The sequence below is a fragment of the Mustelus asterias genome, chromosome 12 (genome assembly GCF_964213995.1).
Source record: "Mustelus asterias chromosome 12, sMusAst1.hap1.1, whole genome shotgun sequence".
Taxonomy (NCBI): Eukaryota; Metazoa; Chordata; class Chondrichthyes; order Carcharhiniformes; family Triakidae; genus Mustelus; species Mustelus asterias.
This window is the reverse complement of record NC_135812.1, coordinates 2,952,385-2,970,412: the sequence shown is the minus strand read 5'-3', so window position 1 is coordinate 2,970,412 and position 18,028 is coordinate 2,952,385. Positions and strand designations below refer to the sequence as shown.

Sequence of the window (18,028 nt, the reverse complement as noted above, 5' to 3'; positions counted from 1 at the left end):
ATACTCCAGGTGTAGCCTCACCAATGCCCTGTACAATTGCAACAAAACATCTTTATCCCTATAGTCAAATCCTCTCACTATGAAGGCCAACATACCATTTGCCTTCTTTACTGCCTGCTGCATCTGCGCGCTTACTTTCAGCAACTTTTAGCAATTGGGCGGCACGGTAGCACAGTGGTTAGCACTGCTGCTTCATAGCTCCAGGGACCTGGGTTCGATTCCCAGCTTAGGTCACTGTCTGTGTGGAGTTTGCACATTCTCCTCGTGTCTGCGTGGGTTTCCTCCGGGTCCTCCAGTTTCCTCCCACAGTCTAAAGATGTGCGGGTTAGGTTGATTGGCCATGCTAAAATTTCCCCTTAGTGTCCTGAGATGCGTAGGTTAGAGGGATTAGCGCGTAAATATGTAGTGATATGGTGGTAGGGCCTGGGTGGGAGTGTGGTCGGTGCAGACTCGATGGGCCAGATGGCCTCTTTCTGCACTGTAGGGTTTCTATGATTTCTATGAACTGATACATGAGGACTCCATGGTCTTGTTGAGTATCCACCTCTCTCAATTTACACCCATTCAAGTAATAATCTGTCTTCCTATTATTGCTACCAAAGTGGATAACCTCACATTTATCCACATTATACTGCATCTGCCATGCAGATGCCCACACACACAGCCTGTCCAAATCACGCTGAAGCATCTCTGCATCCTCCTCACAGCTCACCCTCTCAACCAACTTTGTATCATCTGCAAATTTGGAGATAATACATTCAGTTTCCTCTTCCAAATCATTAATATATAATGTGAACAGTTGGGGTCCTAGCACAGAACCCTGCAGAACCCCACCAGTCACTGACTACCAATCAGCCAAAGACCCATTTATGCCAACTCTTTGCTTCCTATCTGCTAACCAGCTTTCTATCCATCTCAAGACACTACCTGCTTTAACTTTACATAATAGTCTGTTATGTGAGACCTTGTCGAAAGCCTGGATTGGGGGGCATGCCTTATGAGGATAGGTTGAGGGAGCTTGGTCTCTTCTCCCTGGAGAGACGAAGGATGAGAGGTGACCTGATAGAGGTTTACAAGATGTTGAGAGGTCTGGATAGGGTAGACTCTCAGAGGCTATTTCCAAGGGCTGAAATGGTTGCTACGAGAGGACACAGGTTTAAGGTGCTGGGGGGTAGGTACAGAGGAGATGTCGGGGTAAGTTTTTCACTCAGAGGGTGGTGGGTGAGTGGAATCGGCTGACGTCGGTGGTGGTGGAGGCAAACTCGTTGGGGTCTTTTAAGAGACTTCTGGATGAGTACATGGGATTTAATGGGATTGAGGGCTATAGATAGGCCTAGAGGTAGGGATATGATCAGCGCAACTTGTGGGCCGAAGGGCCTGTTTGTGCTGTGGCTTTCTATGTTCTATGTTCTGAAAGTCTAAATAAACCCCATCCACTTGTTCTCTTTGGTCAACTCTACTAGTTACATCCTCAAAGAATTCCAATAGATTTATCAAGCATGATTTCCCTAGGTTGCATGGTGGCACAGTGGATAGCACTGCTGCCTCATAGCGCCAGGGACCTGGGTTCAATTCCAGCCTTGGGTGATTGTCTGTGTGTAGTTTGCTCATACTCTCCGTGTCTGTGTGGGTTTTCTCTGGGTGCTCCAGTTTCCTCCCACAGTAAAATGTGCAGGTTAGGTGGATTGCCGCTTAGTTTCCCAGGATGTGTAGGTTAGGGCGATTAGTGAGGTAAATGCGTGGGGGTTTTCAGATGGCGTGGGCATGGGTAAGGTGCTCTGTCGAAGAGTCAGTGCAGACTTGTTGGGCTGAAAGGTCTCTTTCTGCACTGTAGAGATTCTATGAAAAATCTTCACTCTGTCTGTGTACCGTGAAATCTTTGAAGTGGCCTAGTCACTTTAATATCTATGGTCCCTGGACAGCTGGAGGCCATCAAAATCACAGCAATCCTCCATTCTGCAGAACGGATTTTCCTTGCTCTCTCTCAGAGAGTGTGAGCAGATCCCTTTGATGTCCTCTGACTGGCAAGAGATGTCAGTTTCACTTGGGGGATTCCCTTTTGTAGATTGGATGAGCCGCAGGTGCAGCATGGTCACTTTCAACTGTTCTGATTGGCAGCTCTGCAGTAGATCAAACAGTTAATTGTTCATGCAATACAGTAAGCCTCAAATACTTCCTCTTTTCACCATAACTTCTCACTCAGCCCCATTATTTTAACTACATTATTTCTAGTCTCTGAGCCTTCCAAGATACCTCAAATGCTTTGAAAAGTTTTGTTTATATTAAATTTCACACTCCAGTACCTTTAAGTATCCTATTGATTGACAGGTCCAGGTTATTACACGACAGGCAGAAGCTTTATTTGTTCTTGTTTCCCTTCAAGGTTGAATACATCTCAAGTACTTCCTCTTTTCTAACCACAATGTTTATAAACAGGCCTTCTGATTGACAGATCAAGGCTATTTCGCAGCAGGAAGGAGCTTTCATTTCCTCTTTCTAACTTCAGTGTTTATTAACATGCTTGTTCTTAACCACAGTGTTTATAAACAGGCTTGTTCTTAGATCTGAAGATCTTGGCTGCCTTTTTTCCCCAGAGTGAGTCTTCTTCAACCATTCATGGTGGAATAGCATGCCTGCACTGTGTGTAGCTCTCAGCCATAGAAGCTGGTACCATTCCCTCTGCCACACTGGCAGGGACATCCTGGCAGTGACATACCAGCAATGACACCTGGCAATGACACCCTGACAGTCACTGCAATAAGAAGTCTCACAACACCAGATTAAAGTCCAACAGATTTATTTGGTAGCAAATACCATAAGCTTTCGGAGCACTGCTCCTTCGTCAGATGGAGTGGAAATGTGCTCTCAAACAGTGCACTGCAATGCCAGAGTGTCTGCCAGGGTGTCACTGGCAGGGTGCCAAGGGGCAGTGCAAGGTTGGTCCTGTCAAGGGGGGCCTGAAGGTGGGGGTTGAAGGGGAGCTGAAGGGGCTGGGCTTGTCGGCTTGTGTGGGAGGGGGTTGAGCCTCTGAATGAGGGGGTGGAGTTGCCTTCATGCCTGTTAGGTATATGGGGCATGACCAATTATTTTAGTGGTGTGGGGGAGGATACCCCTCTGTGCTGAAGCATTGGGGATGCTCCCTCATCAGCAGCGGGTTGGCCATGTCCATTGTGGGGGTGGGTTGCGGAGGGTGATCTGTCGAGTAACGCTGGGGATGTCCCAGTCTCTGTGGAGCCGGAGGTTCCAGCATGTTTCCTGGGGGATTTATTTTATCCCTAAAGGTGGTTGAATCTCACCTGAGAGGCACTGCTAATGTCAACGGCAAACACTCCAGTTTCCCCACTGGCAGAACACCTGAAGCAAAAACGGGAGAATCACACCCATAGAGTTATACAGCACAAAAACAGGCCCTTCAGCCCATTGTGCCTGTACTGGCCATCGAGTACCTATCTAGCGAATCTCATTTTCCAGCACTTGGTCTGTAACTGTTGTGAGGGTTCCCGCCTCTGCTACCCTTTCAGATAGTGAGTTCCAGATTCCCACCACCCTCTGGGTGGAAAGGTTCAGGGTGGCATGGTGGTACAGTGGTTAGCACTGCTGCCTCACAGCGCCAGGGACCCGGGTTCAATTCCAGCCTCGGGTCACTGTCTGTGTGGAGTCTGCACATTCTCCCCGTGTCTGCGTGGGTTTCCTCTCACAGTCCGAAAAACATGCTGGTTAGGTGCATTGGCCATGCTAAATTCTCTCTCAGTGTACCCGAACAGGCTCTGGAGTGTGGCGACTCGGGGATTTTCACAGTAACTCCACTGCAGTGTTGATGTAAGCCTACTTGTAATAATAATAAATAAACTTAAAACAAATCGCCTGCTCCTGCTCTTAAATCTCTGCCCCCTGGATATTCACCCCTCTGCTAAGGGGAAAAATTTCATCCTATTTACACTCCTCAGAATTTTGTAAGTAAGTAAAGTTGCGATGGTCCCAGATGAGCTCAGGCTGTGACTGGTGTTTCCTTAACCTGAGGATCACCACACCTCAAGCCAGGAGTGAGGTTGAGAAGGCGGGGCCTTATGTTAACCTCAGCCACTATGGGAATTGAACCTGTATTGTTCGTGTTACTAGCCAGTTGTCCAGCCAACTGAACTAAACCGACCCTCATCATTTTGTTCACCCCAATCACCCCCCGCCACCCCCTCAGCCTTCTCCGCTCCAAGGGAAACAACCCCAATCGATCCAGCCCCTCAGTCAACATCACTGATACAGCTGATCTGGTCAATATCACATTTGATTTGATTTGATTTATTATTGTCACATATATTAACAGACATTGAAAAGTATTGTTTCTTGCGCGCTATACAGACAAAGCATACCGTTCATAGAGAAGGAAATGAGAGTGCAGAATGTAGTGTTACAGCCATAGCTAGGGTGTAGAGAAAGATCAACTTAATGCAAGATAGGTCCATTCAAAACTGATAGCTGTTCTTGAGTCGTTTGGTACATGACCTCAGACTTTTGTATCTTTTTCCCAACGGAAGAAAGTGGAAGAGAGAATGTCCGGGGTGCGTGGGGTCCTTAATTATGCTGGCTGCTTTGCCAAGGCAGTGGAAAGTGTAGACAGAGTCAATGGATGGGAGGCTGGTTTGTGGGATCTTGCTGTGTGCAAATGGGTTGCTGCGTTTGCTACATTACACTTCAGAAGTATTAGATTGACTGTGAAGCTGAGGCTGGAACAGGCGCTAGATCATTGCAGGTGAGTGTGTGTCAGCCCTGGGCGAGTTCTGTTCCTCGCTCCCTGCCTGTTTCCGTTCATGTAAGGAGTTAAACACACAGACAAACCCCGCCCCAGCACAGGGCACTGATGTTTTATTGTTGTGGCCGCAAGCTGGAGAGAGCGGTCACTGTGGCTGGGTTGTGAGGAGGGAGGAGGATTTGAGGGTGAGGAGGGTGACTGCAGGATCCTGTCCGGAGCACTCACATCCCACACCCAGTATCCACTCCAATCGGCAGCGGATTGGACACATCGACAGCCTCTGCCTGCTCCCCATTGTCTGTCTGGCTTGCTTTCTGGTTTATTTTGTGGATCTGATTGGAATCGCTCTGATTGATCCGCTCGGGGTCTGTTGTGTTTGAGAAACACATCTCCCCCACCCCATCTCCCTCCCCCCCCCCCCCTCCTCCTCCCCCCCCCACCCCCCCAGCCCCGGGAATGACCTCTGATCCAGCCGAGCTATCCACTCCAGTCCAGATTCGAAAAGGAATGTCTTCTTAAAAGACCCACAATCAACAAACTTGGATTCTCACCAACAATGTGCTGAATCAATTTCTTCTCCATGTTTCTATATCGGATTCGAATCGATACAGATCGATATCTAAAGAGTGGATGAGGGGCAGAACTCCTCTGCTGCCCAGCTGGGAGGAGTCAGTCTGAAATTCCCAGTGACAGGGAGTTGCCAAGATCGGGAATGTTGCTCTGAAGTTTGCAGGAGCCCCGGACTCTGCGGCTAGACCCTCGCTGGCAATTCGGCCATGGGAGGCAGGCAGAGCAAGGAGAGGCAGTCTGCAGGCTCGGCACAGGCTTCGCAGCAAAGCTGCAGGAAAAAGTCCCCCGGCCGGGAGAGAGGTGACTTCCTCTCCAGCTTTGTGCTCAAGTCCGGGGACAGGTGTACAAGGAGTGCAGTCCCTCCACCCTACCAGAAAAGGATTGGCATGATTCAGGACATGGTGACACTCGCCAAACAGGGCAGACAGGAGGACGCCACAAACTTACTGAGGAGCCTGAGACAGGTTAGTGCCCCGATGTCCCTCTCTGAATACAGTTCAATGCCAGCTTAGCACCACAGGCAGAGCTCCCAACCACAGTGATCACCAGCCCCCCCTCCCCCCCGTACCCAGCCCTCCCTACCACCCTCACCCAGCCCTCCCTCCCCCCTCCCCCAGCCCGCCATACCACCCTCACCCAGCCCTCCCTATCACCTTCACACAGCCCTCCCTCCCCCCTCCCCCAGCCCGCCATACCACCCTCACCCAGCCCTCCCTCCCCCCTCACCCAGCCCTCCCTCCCTCATCCAGCCCTCCCTCCCTCATCCAGCCCTCCCTCCCTCCCTCATTCAGCCCTCCCTCCCTCCCTCATTCAGCCCTCCCTCCCTCATCCAGCCCTCCCTCCCTCATCCAGCCCTCCCTCCCTCATCCAGCCCTCCCTCCCTCATTCAGCCCTCCCTCCCTCATTCAGCCCTCCCTCCCTCACCTAGCGCTCCCTCCCTCCCCTAGCCCTCCCTCCCTCCCTCACCTAGCCCTCCCTCCCTCACCTAGCCCTCCCTCCCTCCCTCACCTAGCCCTCCCTCCCTCCCTCCCTCACCTAGCCCTCCCTCCCTCCCTCCCTCCCTCACCTAGCCCTCCCTCCCTACCCTCCCTCCCTCCCTCACCTAGCCCTCCCTCCGTCCCACACCTAGCCCTCCCTCCGTCCCACACCTAGCCCTCCCTCCCTCCCTCCCACACCTAGCCCTCCCTCCCTCACCTAGCCCTCCCTCCCTCCCTCACCTAGCCCTCCCTCCCTCACCTAGCCCTCCCTCCCTCCCTCACCTAGCCCTCCCTCCCTCCCTCCCTCCCTCACCTAGCCCTCCCTCCCTCACCTAGCCCACCCTCCCTCCCTCCCTCCCTCACCTAGCCCACCCTCCCTCCCTCCCTCCCTCACCTAGCCCTTCCTCCCTCACTCCCTCACCTAGCCCTCCCTCCCTCACCTAGCCCTCCCTCCCTCACCTAGCCCTCCCCCCCTCACCTAGCCCTCCCCCCTCACCTAGCCCTTCCTCCCTCACCTAGCCTTCCCTCCCTCTCTCACCTAGCCCTCCCTCCCTCTCTCACCTAGCCCTCCCCCCTCTCTCACCTAGCCCTCCCTCCCTCTCTCTCTCACCTAGCCCTCCCTCCCTCACCTAGCCCTCCCTCCCTCACCTAGCCCTCCCTCCCTCCCTCCCTCCCTCACCTAGCCCTCCCTCCCTCCCTCCCTCCCTCACCTAGCCCTCCCTCCCTCACCTAGCCCTCCCTCCCTCCCTCCCTCACCTAGCCCTCCCTCCCTCCCACCCTCCCTCACCTAGCCCTCCCTCCCTCCCTCCCTCACCTAGCCCTCCCTCACTCCCCCACCTAGCCCTCCCTCTCTCACCTAGCCCTCCCTCCCTCTCTCACCTAGCCCTCCCTCACTCAACTAGCCCTCCCTCCCGCCCTCCCTCCCTCACCCAGCCCTCCCTCCCTCACCCCTCCCTCCCTCCCTCACCCCGCCCTCCCTCCCTCCCTCACCCCGCCCTCCCTCCCTCCCTCACCCCGCCCTCCCTCCCTCCCTCACCCCGCCCTCCCTCCCTCCCTCCCTCCCTCACCCCGCCCTCCCTCCCTCCCTCACCCCGCCCTCCCTCCCTCCCTCACCCCGCCCTCCCTCCCTCACCCCGCCCTCCCTCCCTCCCTCACCCCGCCCTCCCTCCCTCCCTCACCCCGCCCTCCCTCCCTCCCTCACCCCGCCCTCCCTCCCTCCCTCACCCCGCCCTCCCTCCCTCCCTCACCCCGCCCTCCATCCCTCCCTCACCCCGCCCTCCCTCCCTCACCCCGCCCTCCCTCCCTCCCTCACCCCGCCCTCCCTCCCTCCCTCACCCCGCCCTCCCTCCCTCCCTCACCCCGCCCTCCCTCCCTCCCTCACCCCGCCCTCCCTCCCTCCCTCACCCCGCCCTCCCTCCCTCCTTCACCCCGCCCTCCCTCCCTCCTTCACCCCGCCCTCCCTCCCTCCCTCACCCCGCCCTCCCTCCCTCCCTCCCTCACCCCGCCCTCCCTCCCTCCCTCACCCCCTCCCTCCCTCCCTCCCTCACCCCCTCCCTCCCTCCCTCCCTCACCCCGCCCTCCCTCCCTCCCTCACCCCGCCCTCCCTCCCTCACCCCGCCCTCCCTCCCTCCCTCACCCCGCCCTCCCTCCCTCCCTCACCCCGCCCTCCCTCCCTCCCTCACCCCGCCCTCCCTCACCCCGCCCTCCCTCCCTCATCCAGCCCTCCCTCCCTCCCTCATCCAGCCCTCCCTCCCTCCCTCATCCAGCCCTCTCTCCCTCCCTCATCCGGCCCTCCCTCCCTCCCTCATCCGGCCCTCCCTCCCTCCCTCATCCGGCCCTCCCTCCCTCCCTCATCCGGCCCTCCCTCCCTCCCTCATCCGGCCCTCCCTCCCTCCCTCATCCGGCCCTCCCTCCCTCCCTCATCCGGCCCTCCCTCCCTCCCTCATCCGGCCCTCCCTCCCTCCCTCACCCGGCCCTCCCTCCCTCCCTCACCCGGCCCTCCCTCCCTCCCTCACCCGGCCCTCCCTCCCTCCCTCACCCGGCCCTCCCTCCCTCCCTCACCCGGCCCTCCCTCCCTCCCTCACCCGGCCCTCCCTCCCTCCCTCACCCGGCCCTCCCTCCCTCCCTCACCCAGCCCTCCCTCCCTCCCTCACCTAGCCCTCCCTCCCTCCCTCACCCAGCCCTCCCTCCCTCCCTCACCCAGCCCTCCCTCCCTCCCTCCCTCCCTCACCTAGCCCTCCCTCCCTCCCTCACCTAGCCCTCCCTCCCTCACCTAGCCTTCCCTCCCTCCCTCCCTCCCTCACCTAGCCCTCCCTCCCTCCCTCCCTCACCTAGCCCTCCATCCCTTCCCCAGCCCTCCCCCTCACCCAACCCTCCCCCCTCACCCAACCCTCCCTCCCCCCCTCACCCAACCCTCCCTCCCCCCCTCACCTAGCCCTCCCTCCCTCACCTAGCCCTCCCTCCCCCCCTTACCCAACCCTCCCTCCCCCCCTCACCCAACCCTCCCTCCCCCCCTCACCCAACCCTCCCTCCCCCCCTCACCCAACCCTCTCTCCCCCCCTCACCCAACCCTCCCTCCCCCCTCACCCAGCCCTCCCTCCCCCCTCACCCAGCCCTCTCTCCCACCCTCACCCCTCCTTCCCTCCCCCCTCACCCAGCCTTCCCTCCCACCCTCACCCCTCCTCCCTCCCTACCTCACCCAGCCCTCCCTCCCTCCCTCACCCAGCCCTTCCTCACTCACCCAGCCCTTCCTCACTCCCTCCCTCACCCAGGTCTCCTTCCCTCCCTCCCCATCACACTCCCTCACGCAGCTCTCCCTCACCCAGCTCTCCCTCACCCAGCTCTCCCTTCCTCCCTCCCTCTCTCACCCTGCTCTCCCTCCCTCCCTCCCTCACCCAGCTCTCCCTCCCTCCCTCCCTCACCCAGCTCTCCCTCCCTCCCTCACCCAGCTCTCCCTCACCCAGCTCTCCCTTCCTCCCTCCCTCCCTCACCCAGCTCTCCCTCCCTCCCTCCCTCACCCAGCTCTCCCTCCCTCCCTCATCCAGCTCTCCCTCCCTCCTCACCCAGCTCTCCCTCTCATCCTCCTTCACCCAGCCCTCCCTCCCTCCCTCACCCAGCTCTCCCACCCTCCCTCACCCAGCACTCCCTCCCTCACCCAACTCTCCCTCACCCAGCTCTCCCTCTCTCACTATTTCCCTCCAACTTTCTCTCCATCCATCTTCCTCCCATGTTTTTCCCTCCCTCATCCTTTGACCACCCCTCTCTCTCTCCCCCCCCCCTCCACCCCCCTCCTCCCCCCCTCTCCCCCCCCCACCCCCCCCCCCCCCCCTCCCCCCACCTCTCGCTCCTGCGATCTTTCTCAGGATGGGTGTAGTTGTCCCCAGACTGATTTCAGATTGTTAGCTCCCAGATGACCTCAGGGTAGCTGAATGTGTGAAGAGGGAGGGGTGAGTGTGGTGGGTTGGTGTAAACTATCTCTCCAAATGCCAACCATTCACTCCTTGCCCTGCAGCCTCAGTGAAAGCAGGCCTGGATTCTTTGCCATTGGAGTCACTCACTTCCTTTGTCAGAAACCTTTTTTGTTGATAAACATGACACCCTGTCACCCCGTCAGCCCCTTCCCCAGTTCATTCCCCTCCTTACCAATTGATATGTCAAATCCATTCTGTTTCTCATGTGTGGCCTATTCCACCACGGAAGCCAATCTTGTCCTCACCTGGTGTCACATACGCATACACACTTTAACCTTCCAGCAGGGCCCACTGAATAATAAAAATCAGCAAAACTTTCTTCACTCAATCTTTGCCAAACCCATTGGAAGTGAGGCTAATTTTAGTGACCCCTTCCACCTGCTCAGCTTTGATCAGCAGCTGAGAACAGATCCATCCCATCCTACTCTGTGTGACTTACTCAAACATCAGGCAGAGCTTTACGGGCTGAACCACAGCAAATTGGGACTAATTAGAAAGCTCTTTAAAAGAGCCAGCACAGATATGATGGGCAGAGTGGCCTCCTCTCATTGAATCATAAAATCATTCACCCTTTTCAAAAACACCGTGTGAAAACACTTGTGATGTTCTTTAACTTTTCTCGATGAGTGTTAATGTTTAGTTTGGAGTGTGATTGTTTACGTAGCTAGGCTGGTACGTGTTGGTGAGTATGAGGAGGGGAGCAGTGAACTTTCACTGGAGATACAGCAGTTAACTGGGCTGGAATGTCTCAGAAATCCTGTAATTTTGATTCCCTTGGTGCCTGATGCCATCTCACTCTCACAGTTGTTTAGTATTCGCAATTGAATATGAATCCTTGTTCAAACCTTTTTTTAAAAGCTTCTCTGAACAGAGAAAAAATGAAAATACGCTGAGTTGAATTGTTCCAGTAAATGTTTGCTGTTTTAAAAGTTACGTGTGGCCAACGATTCTCCTCTCAGTAACCGTACGACATTCCCCATCCCTGCCGAAAGCAGGAAAATTCCTTTACTCACACCTTTTTTCTTTCAGCCTGTGATTTTCTCATTCCTATTCAGAATCTTCAATCCAGTTTGGAATAATGTGGTTTAGTTTTGAATTTTTCTCTGGGGACATGGTGTCCTGCAGAGTCTGGGCAGGGGCAGGCCCAGGAACCACAAATCCCAAAACAGCTGCAGGTGAGAGGGGCCGAATGGCCTTGCCCCAATTCTCCAGACTGCGTCTTCTCACCCTCTTGTTCTGCAGGGATTGGGGGTATGGGTTTGAATGGGATAGGGAATGAGAGGGAGGATACACCTTCCACCCCAAGTAGCCATTCTTCATGTGTGAATCTGAACATTGAGCTTCAACTGGTTATTCAACTATGGAAGCCATTGCGTTTGAGTTCAATCAGGTCCAATCACTGCAATGATTGGCGTAATAACCCTGGTGGATTTCCCCTCCCAGCTTCAGCCCCAGGACCATAGACTCCCAACAGTGCAGAGGGAAGCCATTCAGCCCATCGAGTCTGCACTGACTCTCCAAAAGAGCATCTTACCCAGACCCAAAACTGAACGCAGTTTCCCGATGAGGCCAAACTACTGTCTTATACAAGTTCAACATGACCTCCTACCTCTTGTACTTAATGCCCATTAATAAAAGCTAAGATACTATATGCTTTATTAACTTCTCTTTCCACATACCATTTCATCTTCAATTTCTTATGTACATATACACTGAGATCCTTCTGATCCTGCACCTCCTTTAGAGTTTCACATTTATTTTGTACTGTTTTCTCCAGCTTTCTGTCAAAATCAATCACCTCACATTTCTTTGCATTGAACTTCATCTGCCGCTTGTCTGCCCAATCCACCAACATGTCTCTGTCCTTCTGAAGTTCAAGACCATCCTCAGCACAGTTGACAACACTTCCAACCTTTGTTTCATCTGCAGATTTTGAAATCATGCTCTAACACCACAGTCTGAGTCATTAGTATATATCAGGAAGAGCACTGACCCCTGGGGATTCCACTACCAGCCTTCCTCTAATCTGAAATACAACCAATTATCACTGCTCTCTGCTTCCTGTCACTCGGCCAATTTCTTATCCAAATGTCGACTGTCCCTTTCATTCCATGAGCTGGAATTTTGCTGACAAGTCTGTTGTGTGGCACTGTATCAAATGCTTTTTGAAAATCCATATACATCACATCAACAGCATTGCCCTTATCAACCCTCTCTGTTACCTCCTCTATAAACTCCAGCAAGTTAGTTAAACATGATTTTCCCTTAATGGACCTATGCTGGCTTTCCTTAATTATCCTGCACCTGTCCAAGTGACTATTGATTTTATCTAATTTTGTCCCTAACTACAATTTCCAGAACAAAAACAGGAAAAGCTGGAAAATCTCAGCAGGTCGGACAGTATCTGTAGAGAGAGAATAGAGCCAATGTTTTGAGTCTGGATGACTCTTCATCATTTTCTGTTTTTGTTTCAGATTTCAGCATCACAGAAATTTGCTTTTATCTTATAGTTTCCAGGAGTTTTCCTACCATTGATTGGTCTGTAGTTGTTGGCTTTATCCTTGCACCCCTTTTTGAACAAGGGTGTAACATTCACAATTCTCTAGTCCTCTGGCATCATCCCTGTGTCTAAGGAGGACTGAAAGATTATCACCAGCGTCTCTGCAATTTCCACTCTCACTTCCCCAGTACCTTGGATGCATCTCATCTGGTTCTGGTACCTTATCTATTTTAAGCCTTTCTAACACCACCTCTTTCTCAATTGTAAATTATTTTAGTGTACCAGTTTCTGTCTCTCGCCTTGGCCTGGGCAGCAATATCTTCCTTTGTAAAGACAGATGCAAAGTACGCGTTTAATAACTCTATTTTTCCTGCCTCCACATGCAAGTCCCTTTTTTTAAATCTCTAATTGGTCCTATTCTTTTGTTTACCCTCCTTTTATTGTTTATATGTCTATAGGAGACTTTGGGATTCCCTTTTATGTTAGCTGCCAGACTCTTCTCATGCTCTCTGCTTGCTTTTCTAATTAGTTTTTTCACTTCCCTTCTGGTCCTTCTGTATTCAGTTTGATCCTCCGTTGCCTTTTCACCTGACATCCAGGCTACTCTGGATTTATGTATTCTCCCTTTCTCCTTCAAGGGAATATACCTCGACATTGTCTGCAACACTCTGTCTTTGAATAAAAGCAAATTACTGCAGGTGCTGGAATCTGAAACCAAAAGGGAAAATGCTGGAAAATCTCAGCAGGTCTGGCAGCATCTGTAAGGGGAGAAAAGAGCTGACGTTTCGAGTCCGGATGACCCTTTGTCAAAGCATTTTTTCGACACTAAGAGAGCAGTGGAAAGCGGTGAAGGTGAATGGGGTGGGGGGGGAGAGACAAATGGAAATCCTGTCGGAGAGAAGAGCAGCACTTCTTCAGGGTAGGCATTCCTGGAAGAGAAGTGACAGTGAGCTTTGACAAAGGGACTCGAAACGTCAGCTCTTTTCTCTCCTTTCAGATGCTGCCAGACCTGCTGAGGCTTTCCAGCATTTTCTCTTTTGGTTTCACTCTCTCTTTGAAGCTGGTCCATTGTTCAGTCACCGTCTTCTCTGATAACCTTCGACTCCAACTCACGTAACTCAGTTTCATTCTCAACTTATTGAAGTTGGCTTTCCCCCAATTAATTATCCCGGTTCTAGAGTGTTCCTTGTCCTTTCCCACGGCCAACCTAAACCTTACGATCCTATGGTCACTTTCCCTGAATGCTCTCCCACTGACATTTGATCCACTTGGGCCACTCATTCCCCACAACCAGGCTGGACAGTGCCTGCCCTCTTGGTAAACTGGAGACATACGGCTGCAGAAAATTATCTTGAACACACTCCAGGAACTCTCGCCCCTCTTGTCCCTTTGCACTATTCCTTTGATTTGATTTGATTTGATTTATTATTGTCACATGCATTAACACAGTGAAAAGTATTGTTTCTTGCGTGCTATACAGACAAAGCACCCCGTTCATAGAGAAGGAAATGAGAGAATGCAGAATGTAGTGTTACAGTCATAGCTAGGGTGGAGAGAAAGATCAACTTAATGCAAGGTAAGTCCATTCAAAAGTCTGACAGCAGCAAGGAAGAAGCTGTTCTTGAGTCAGTTGATACGAGACCTCAGACTTTTGTATCTTTTTCCCGACAGAAGAAGGTGGAAGAGAGAATGTCCGAGTTGCATGGGGTCCTTAATTATGCTGGCTGCTTTGCCGAGTCTACACTTCCTCTCACTGTCTATATTTGGATAATTGAAGTCCCACATTATAATTCTTGCACCTCTCTGTAATTTATTTGTAATCTCATTGCTGTTTGTATTATCTTGCTGTGCAGAACTGGGCTGCCATATTCCCAACATTACAACAGTGACTAAACATCAAATGTACTCCATTAATTGTGAATGCACTATAGAAGCATTAGTCCTTTCTTTAATCTAAAAAAGATGTTTCCACTTCTCCAGGACTAAATATAAGATAGTCACTAATAAATCAATTTCAGGAGAAACTAATACATTTAAGGGGAAGCTGAATAAACAGATGAGGGAAAAATAAATAGAAGGATATAGGGAGAGGGTGGGAGGAGGCTCAGGTGGAGCATAAGCACAGGCATGGACCAGTTGGGCCGAATGGCCTGCTGCTGTGCTGTACATTCTGTGTAACATTATATCATAAAATTGTGGCTCACGGAATCGGAGGGTCAGTGTTAGCTTGGAGCAAATTGGCATCAGGACATTGTTGTGTTAAAGGCTTATTTATCAAATGGGTGATGTTCCCCAAGGGTCCGTTCTAAGACCACTGTTTTTTCAAATTGTATACAAATGGCTTGGATATTGGAATAGAGTAAAAATGTAACATTTGTCGACGATGCCAAACTCGGAAGAGTGGCAAACAGTCAGGATGATACAAATCAACTGCAGTAGGACAATGTGGACAGCAGTGTAGTTACTGGGTGAGTAATCCAGTGGCCTGGATTAATGTTCCGTGTATGCAAGTTCAAATCCGACCATGGCAGCTGGAAGATTTTAAATTCAATTAATTAATGCATCTAGGTTAAAGTGCTAATTCCATTAATAATGATCATGAAACGACCAGATTATCATTAAAAACCCATCTGGTTCACCCATCCCTTCTTTCTTCAGAAGAGGAAGTCCACCATCCAAGTCCAGACCCACAGCAATGTGGTTGACTCTTAACTGCCCTCCCTGGCACAGTGGTTAGCCGGCAACGGTGGCACATTGGTTAGCTCTGCTGCCTCACAGTGCCAGGGACCCGGGTTCAATTCTGGCCTCGGGTGACTGTGTGGAGTCTGCACATTCTCCCCGTGTCTGCGTGGGTTTCCTCCAGTTTCCTCCCACAGTCCAAAGATGTGTGGGTTAGGGTGATTGACCATGCTAAATTGACCCTAATGTCAGGGGATTAACAGGGTAAGTATGTGGGGTTATGGGGATAGGGCCTGGCTGGGATTGTGGTCGGTGCAGACTTGATGGGCCGAATGGCCTCCTTCTGCTCTGTAGGGATTCTATGAAATGGCCATGTGAGGTGTGCAATTTTTCAAGAAGGCAGCTCATCACCACATTCCCAAGGTATGCATCACAAGAACAAATTTAAACAATTTGAATGGGCAGAAAAGTGGCAGATAGGGTTTAGTAGGGAAAAGTATGAGATGATACATTTTCACAGAAGGGGTGGGGAGAGGACATCTAGACTAATTGACACAGTTCTCAGAGTCTGGAGGGATCTGGGGGTGCATGTGAATTACATATTGAGCGAGAGTGTAGTTAGTAAAGCAAATGAAACCTTGAGCTTCACGAATAGAGGTGTTGAGCACATAAACCAAGAAGTTATGTCGAGCCTTCATAAAACTCGACTTATGCCACAATTAGAGTATTGGGACAAAAATAGAAAATGCTGGAGAAATTCAGCAGGTCTGACAGCAGCTGCTGTTTTTGTTTCAGATTCCAGCACCCGCAGATTTTGCCTTTATATAAAACCATAAGACATAGGAGCAGAATTAGGCCACTCGGCCCATCGAGTCTGCTCTGCCATTCAATCATGGCTGATTTTTTTTTTTCATCCCCTCTCCCCTGCCTTTTCCCCATAACCCCTGATCCCCTTATCAATCAAGAACCTATCTATCTCTGTCTTAAAGACACTCAATGACCTGACCTCCACAGCCTTCTGCAGCAAAGAGTTCCACAGATTCACCACTCTCTGGCTGAAGAAATTCCTCATCATCTCTGTTTTAAAGGATCGTCCCTTTAGCCTGAGGTTCTGCCCTCTGGTGTAGTTTTTCCTACTAGTGGAAACATCCTCTCCACATCCACTCTATCCAGGCCTCACAGTATCCTGTAAGTTTCAATAAGATCCCCCTCATCCTTCTAAACTCCAACGAGTACAGACCCAGAGTCCTCAACCGTTCCTCATACGACAAGCTCTTCATTCCAGGGATCATTCTTGTGAACCTCCTCTGGACCCTTTTCAAGGCCAGCACATCCTTCCTTAGATATGGGGTCCAAAACTGCTCACAATACTCCAAATGGGGTCTGACCAGAGCCTTATACAGCCTCAGAAGTACATCCCTGCTCTTGTATTCTAGCCCTCTCGGCATGAATATCAGAGTATTGGGTCAAGTTCTGAACAACGGACTTCAGGAAAGATGTAAGGGTCCTAGAGAGGGTGCAGTGGAGTTTTACCAGAATGGTTCCTGTGGGGAAATGTGATAGAGGTGCACAGGATTATAACAGATTGAGATAAAGTGGACAAAGAAGAAATGTTCCCATTCGGGGTGAAACGGTGGCACAGTGGTTAGCACTGTGTAGAGTTACATTTTCACAGAAGGAATAGAGTTAAGAGAGAAATCAGGAGGGCAAAAAGGGGACACAAGATTGTTTTGGCAAATAAGGCAAATGAGAATCCAAAAAGCTTCTACAAACACATAAAGGGCAAAAGAGTAACAAGGGAGAGAGTAAGGCCTCTTAAGGATCAACAAGGTCATCTATGTGCAGATCCACAAAAGATGGGTGAGATCCTAAATGAATATTTCTCATCAGTATTTACTATTGAGAAAAGCATGGATGTTAGGGAACTTGGGGAAATAAATAGTGATGTCTTGAGGAGTGTACATATTACAGAGAAGGAGGTGCTGAAAGTCTTAAAGCACATCAAGGTAGATAAATCCCCAGGACCTGATGAAGTGTATCCCAGGATATTATGGAAGGCTAGGGAGGAAATTGCGGGTCCCCTAGCTGAGATATTTGAATCATCGATAGTCACGGGTGAGGTCCCTGAAGATTGGAGAGTGGCAAATGTTGTGCCTTTGTTTAAAAAGGGCTGCAGGGAAAAGCCTGGGAACTACAGGCCAGTGAGCCTCACACCTGTGGTGGATAAGTTGTTGGAAGGTATTTTGAGAGACAGGATCTACAGGCATTTAGAGTCGCAAGGACTGATTAGGGACAGTCAGCATGGCTTTGTGAGTGGAAAATCATGTCTCACAAATTTGATTGAGTTTTTTGAAGGGGTAACCAAGAAGGTAGATGAGGGCAGTGCAGTTGATGTTGTCTACATGGACTTTAGCAAGACCTTTGACAAGGTACCGCATGGTAGGTTGTTGCATAAGGTTAAGGGTGAGGTATCTAAATGGATACAAAATTGGCTTCTTGACAGAAGCCAGAGGGTGGTTGTAGAGGGTTGTTTTTCAAACTGGAGGCCTGTGACCAGCAGTGTGCCTCAGGGATCAGTGCTGGGTCCACTATTATTTGTCATTTATATTAATGACTTGGATGAGAATATAGGAGGCATGGTTAGTAAGTTTTCAGATGACACCAAGATTGGTGGCATAGTGGACAGTGAGGAAAGTTATCTCCGATTGTAACGGGATCTTGATCAATTGGGCCAATGGGCTGACGAATAGCAGATGGATTTTAATTGAGACAAATGCAAGGTGATGCATTTTGGTAGATTGAACCAGGGCAGGACTTACTCAGTTAATGGTAGGGTATTGAGGAGAGTTACAGAACAAAGAGATCGAGGGGTACATGTTCATAACTCCTTGAAAGTGGAGTCACAGGTGGACAGAGTGGTGAAGAAGACATTCGGCATGCTTGGTTTCATCGTCAGAACATTGAATACAGGAGTTGGAATGTCTTGTTGAAGTTGTACAAGACATTGGTAAGGCCACACTTGGAATACTGTGTGCAGTTCTCGTCACCCTATTATAGAAAGGATATTATTAAACTAGAAAGAGTG

General features: G+C 51.2%; 1 protein-coding gene across 1 annotated transcript in view; it reads left to right on the top strand.

Moving 5' to 3' along the window:
* The first annotated feature begins 4,879 nt into the window (after window positions 1-4,879).
* Window positions 4,880-18,028, top strand: part of lrrc75a (leucine rich repeat containing 75A) — an 81,880-nt gene continuing 68,731 nt past the window's right edge. Inside the window, exon 1 of the mRNA XM_078224573.1 lies at window positions 4,880-5,781. Within this exon, the coding sequence (XP_078080699.1) occupies window positions 5,524-5,781 (258 nt within the window). The 5' untranslated portion in view covers window positions 4,880-5,523. The remainder of the gene's footprint in view (window positions 5,782-18,028) is intronic.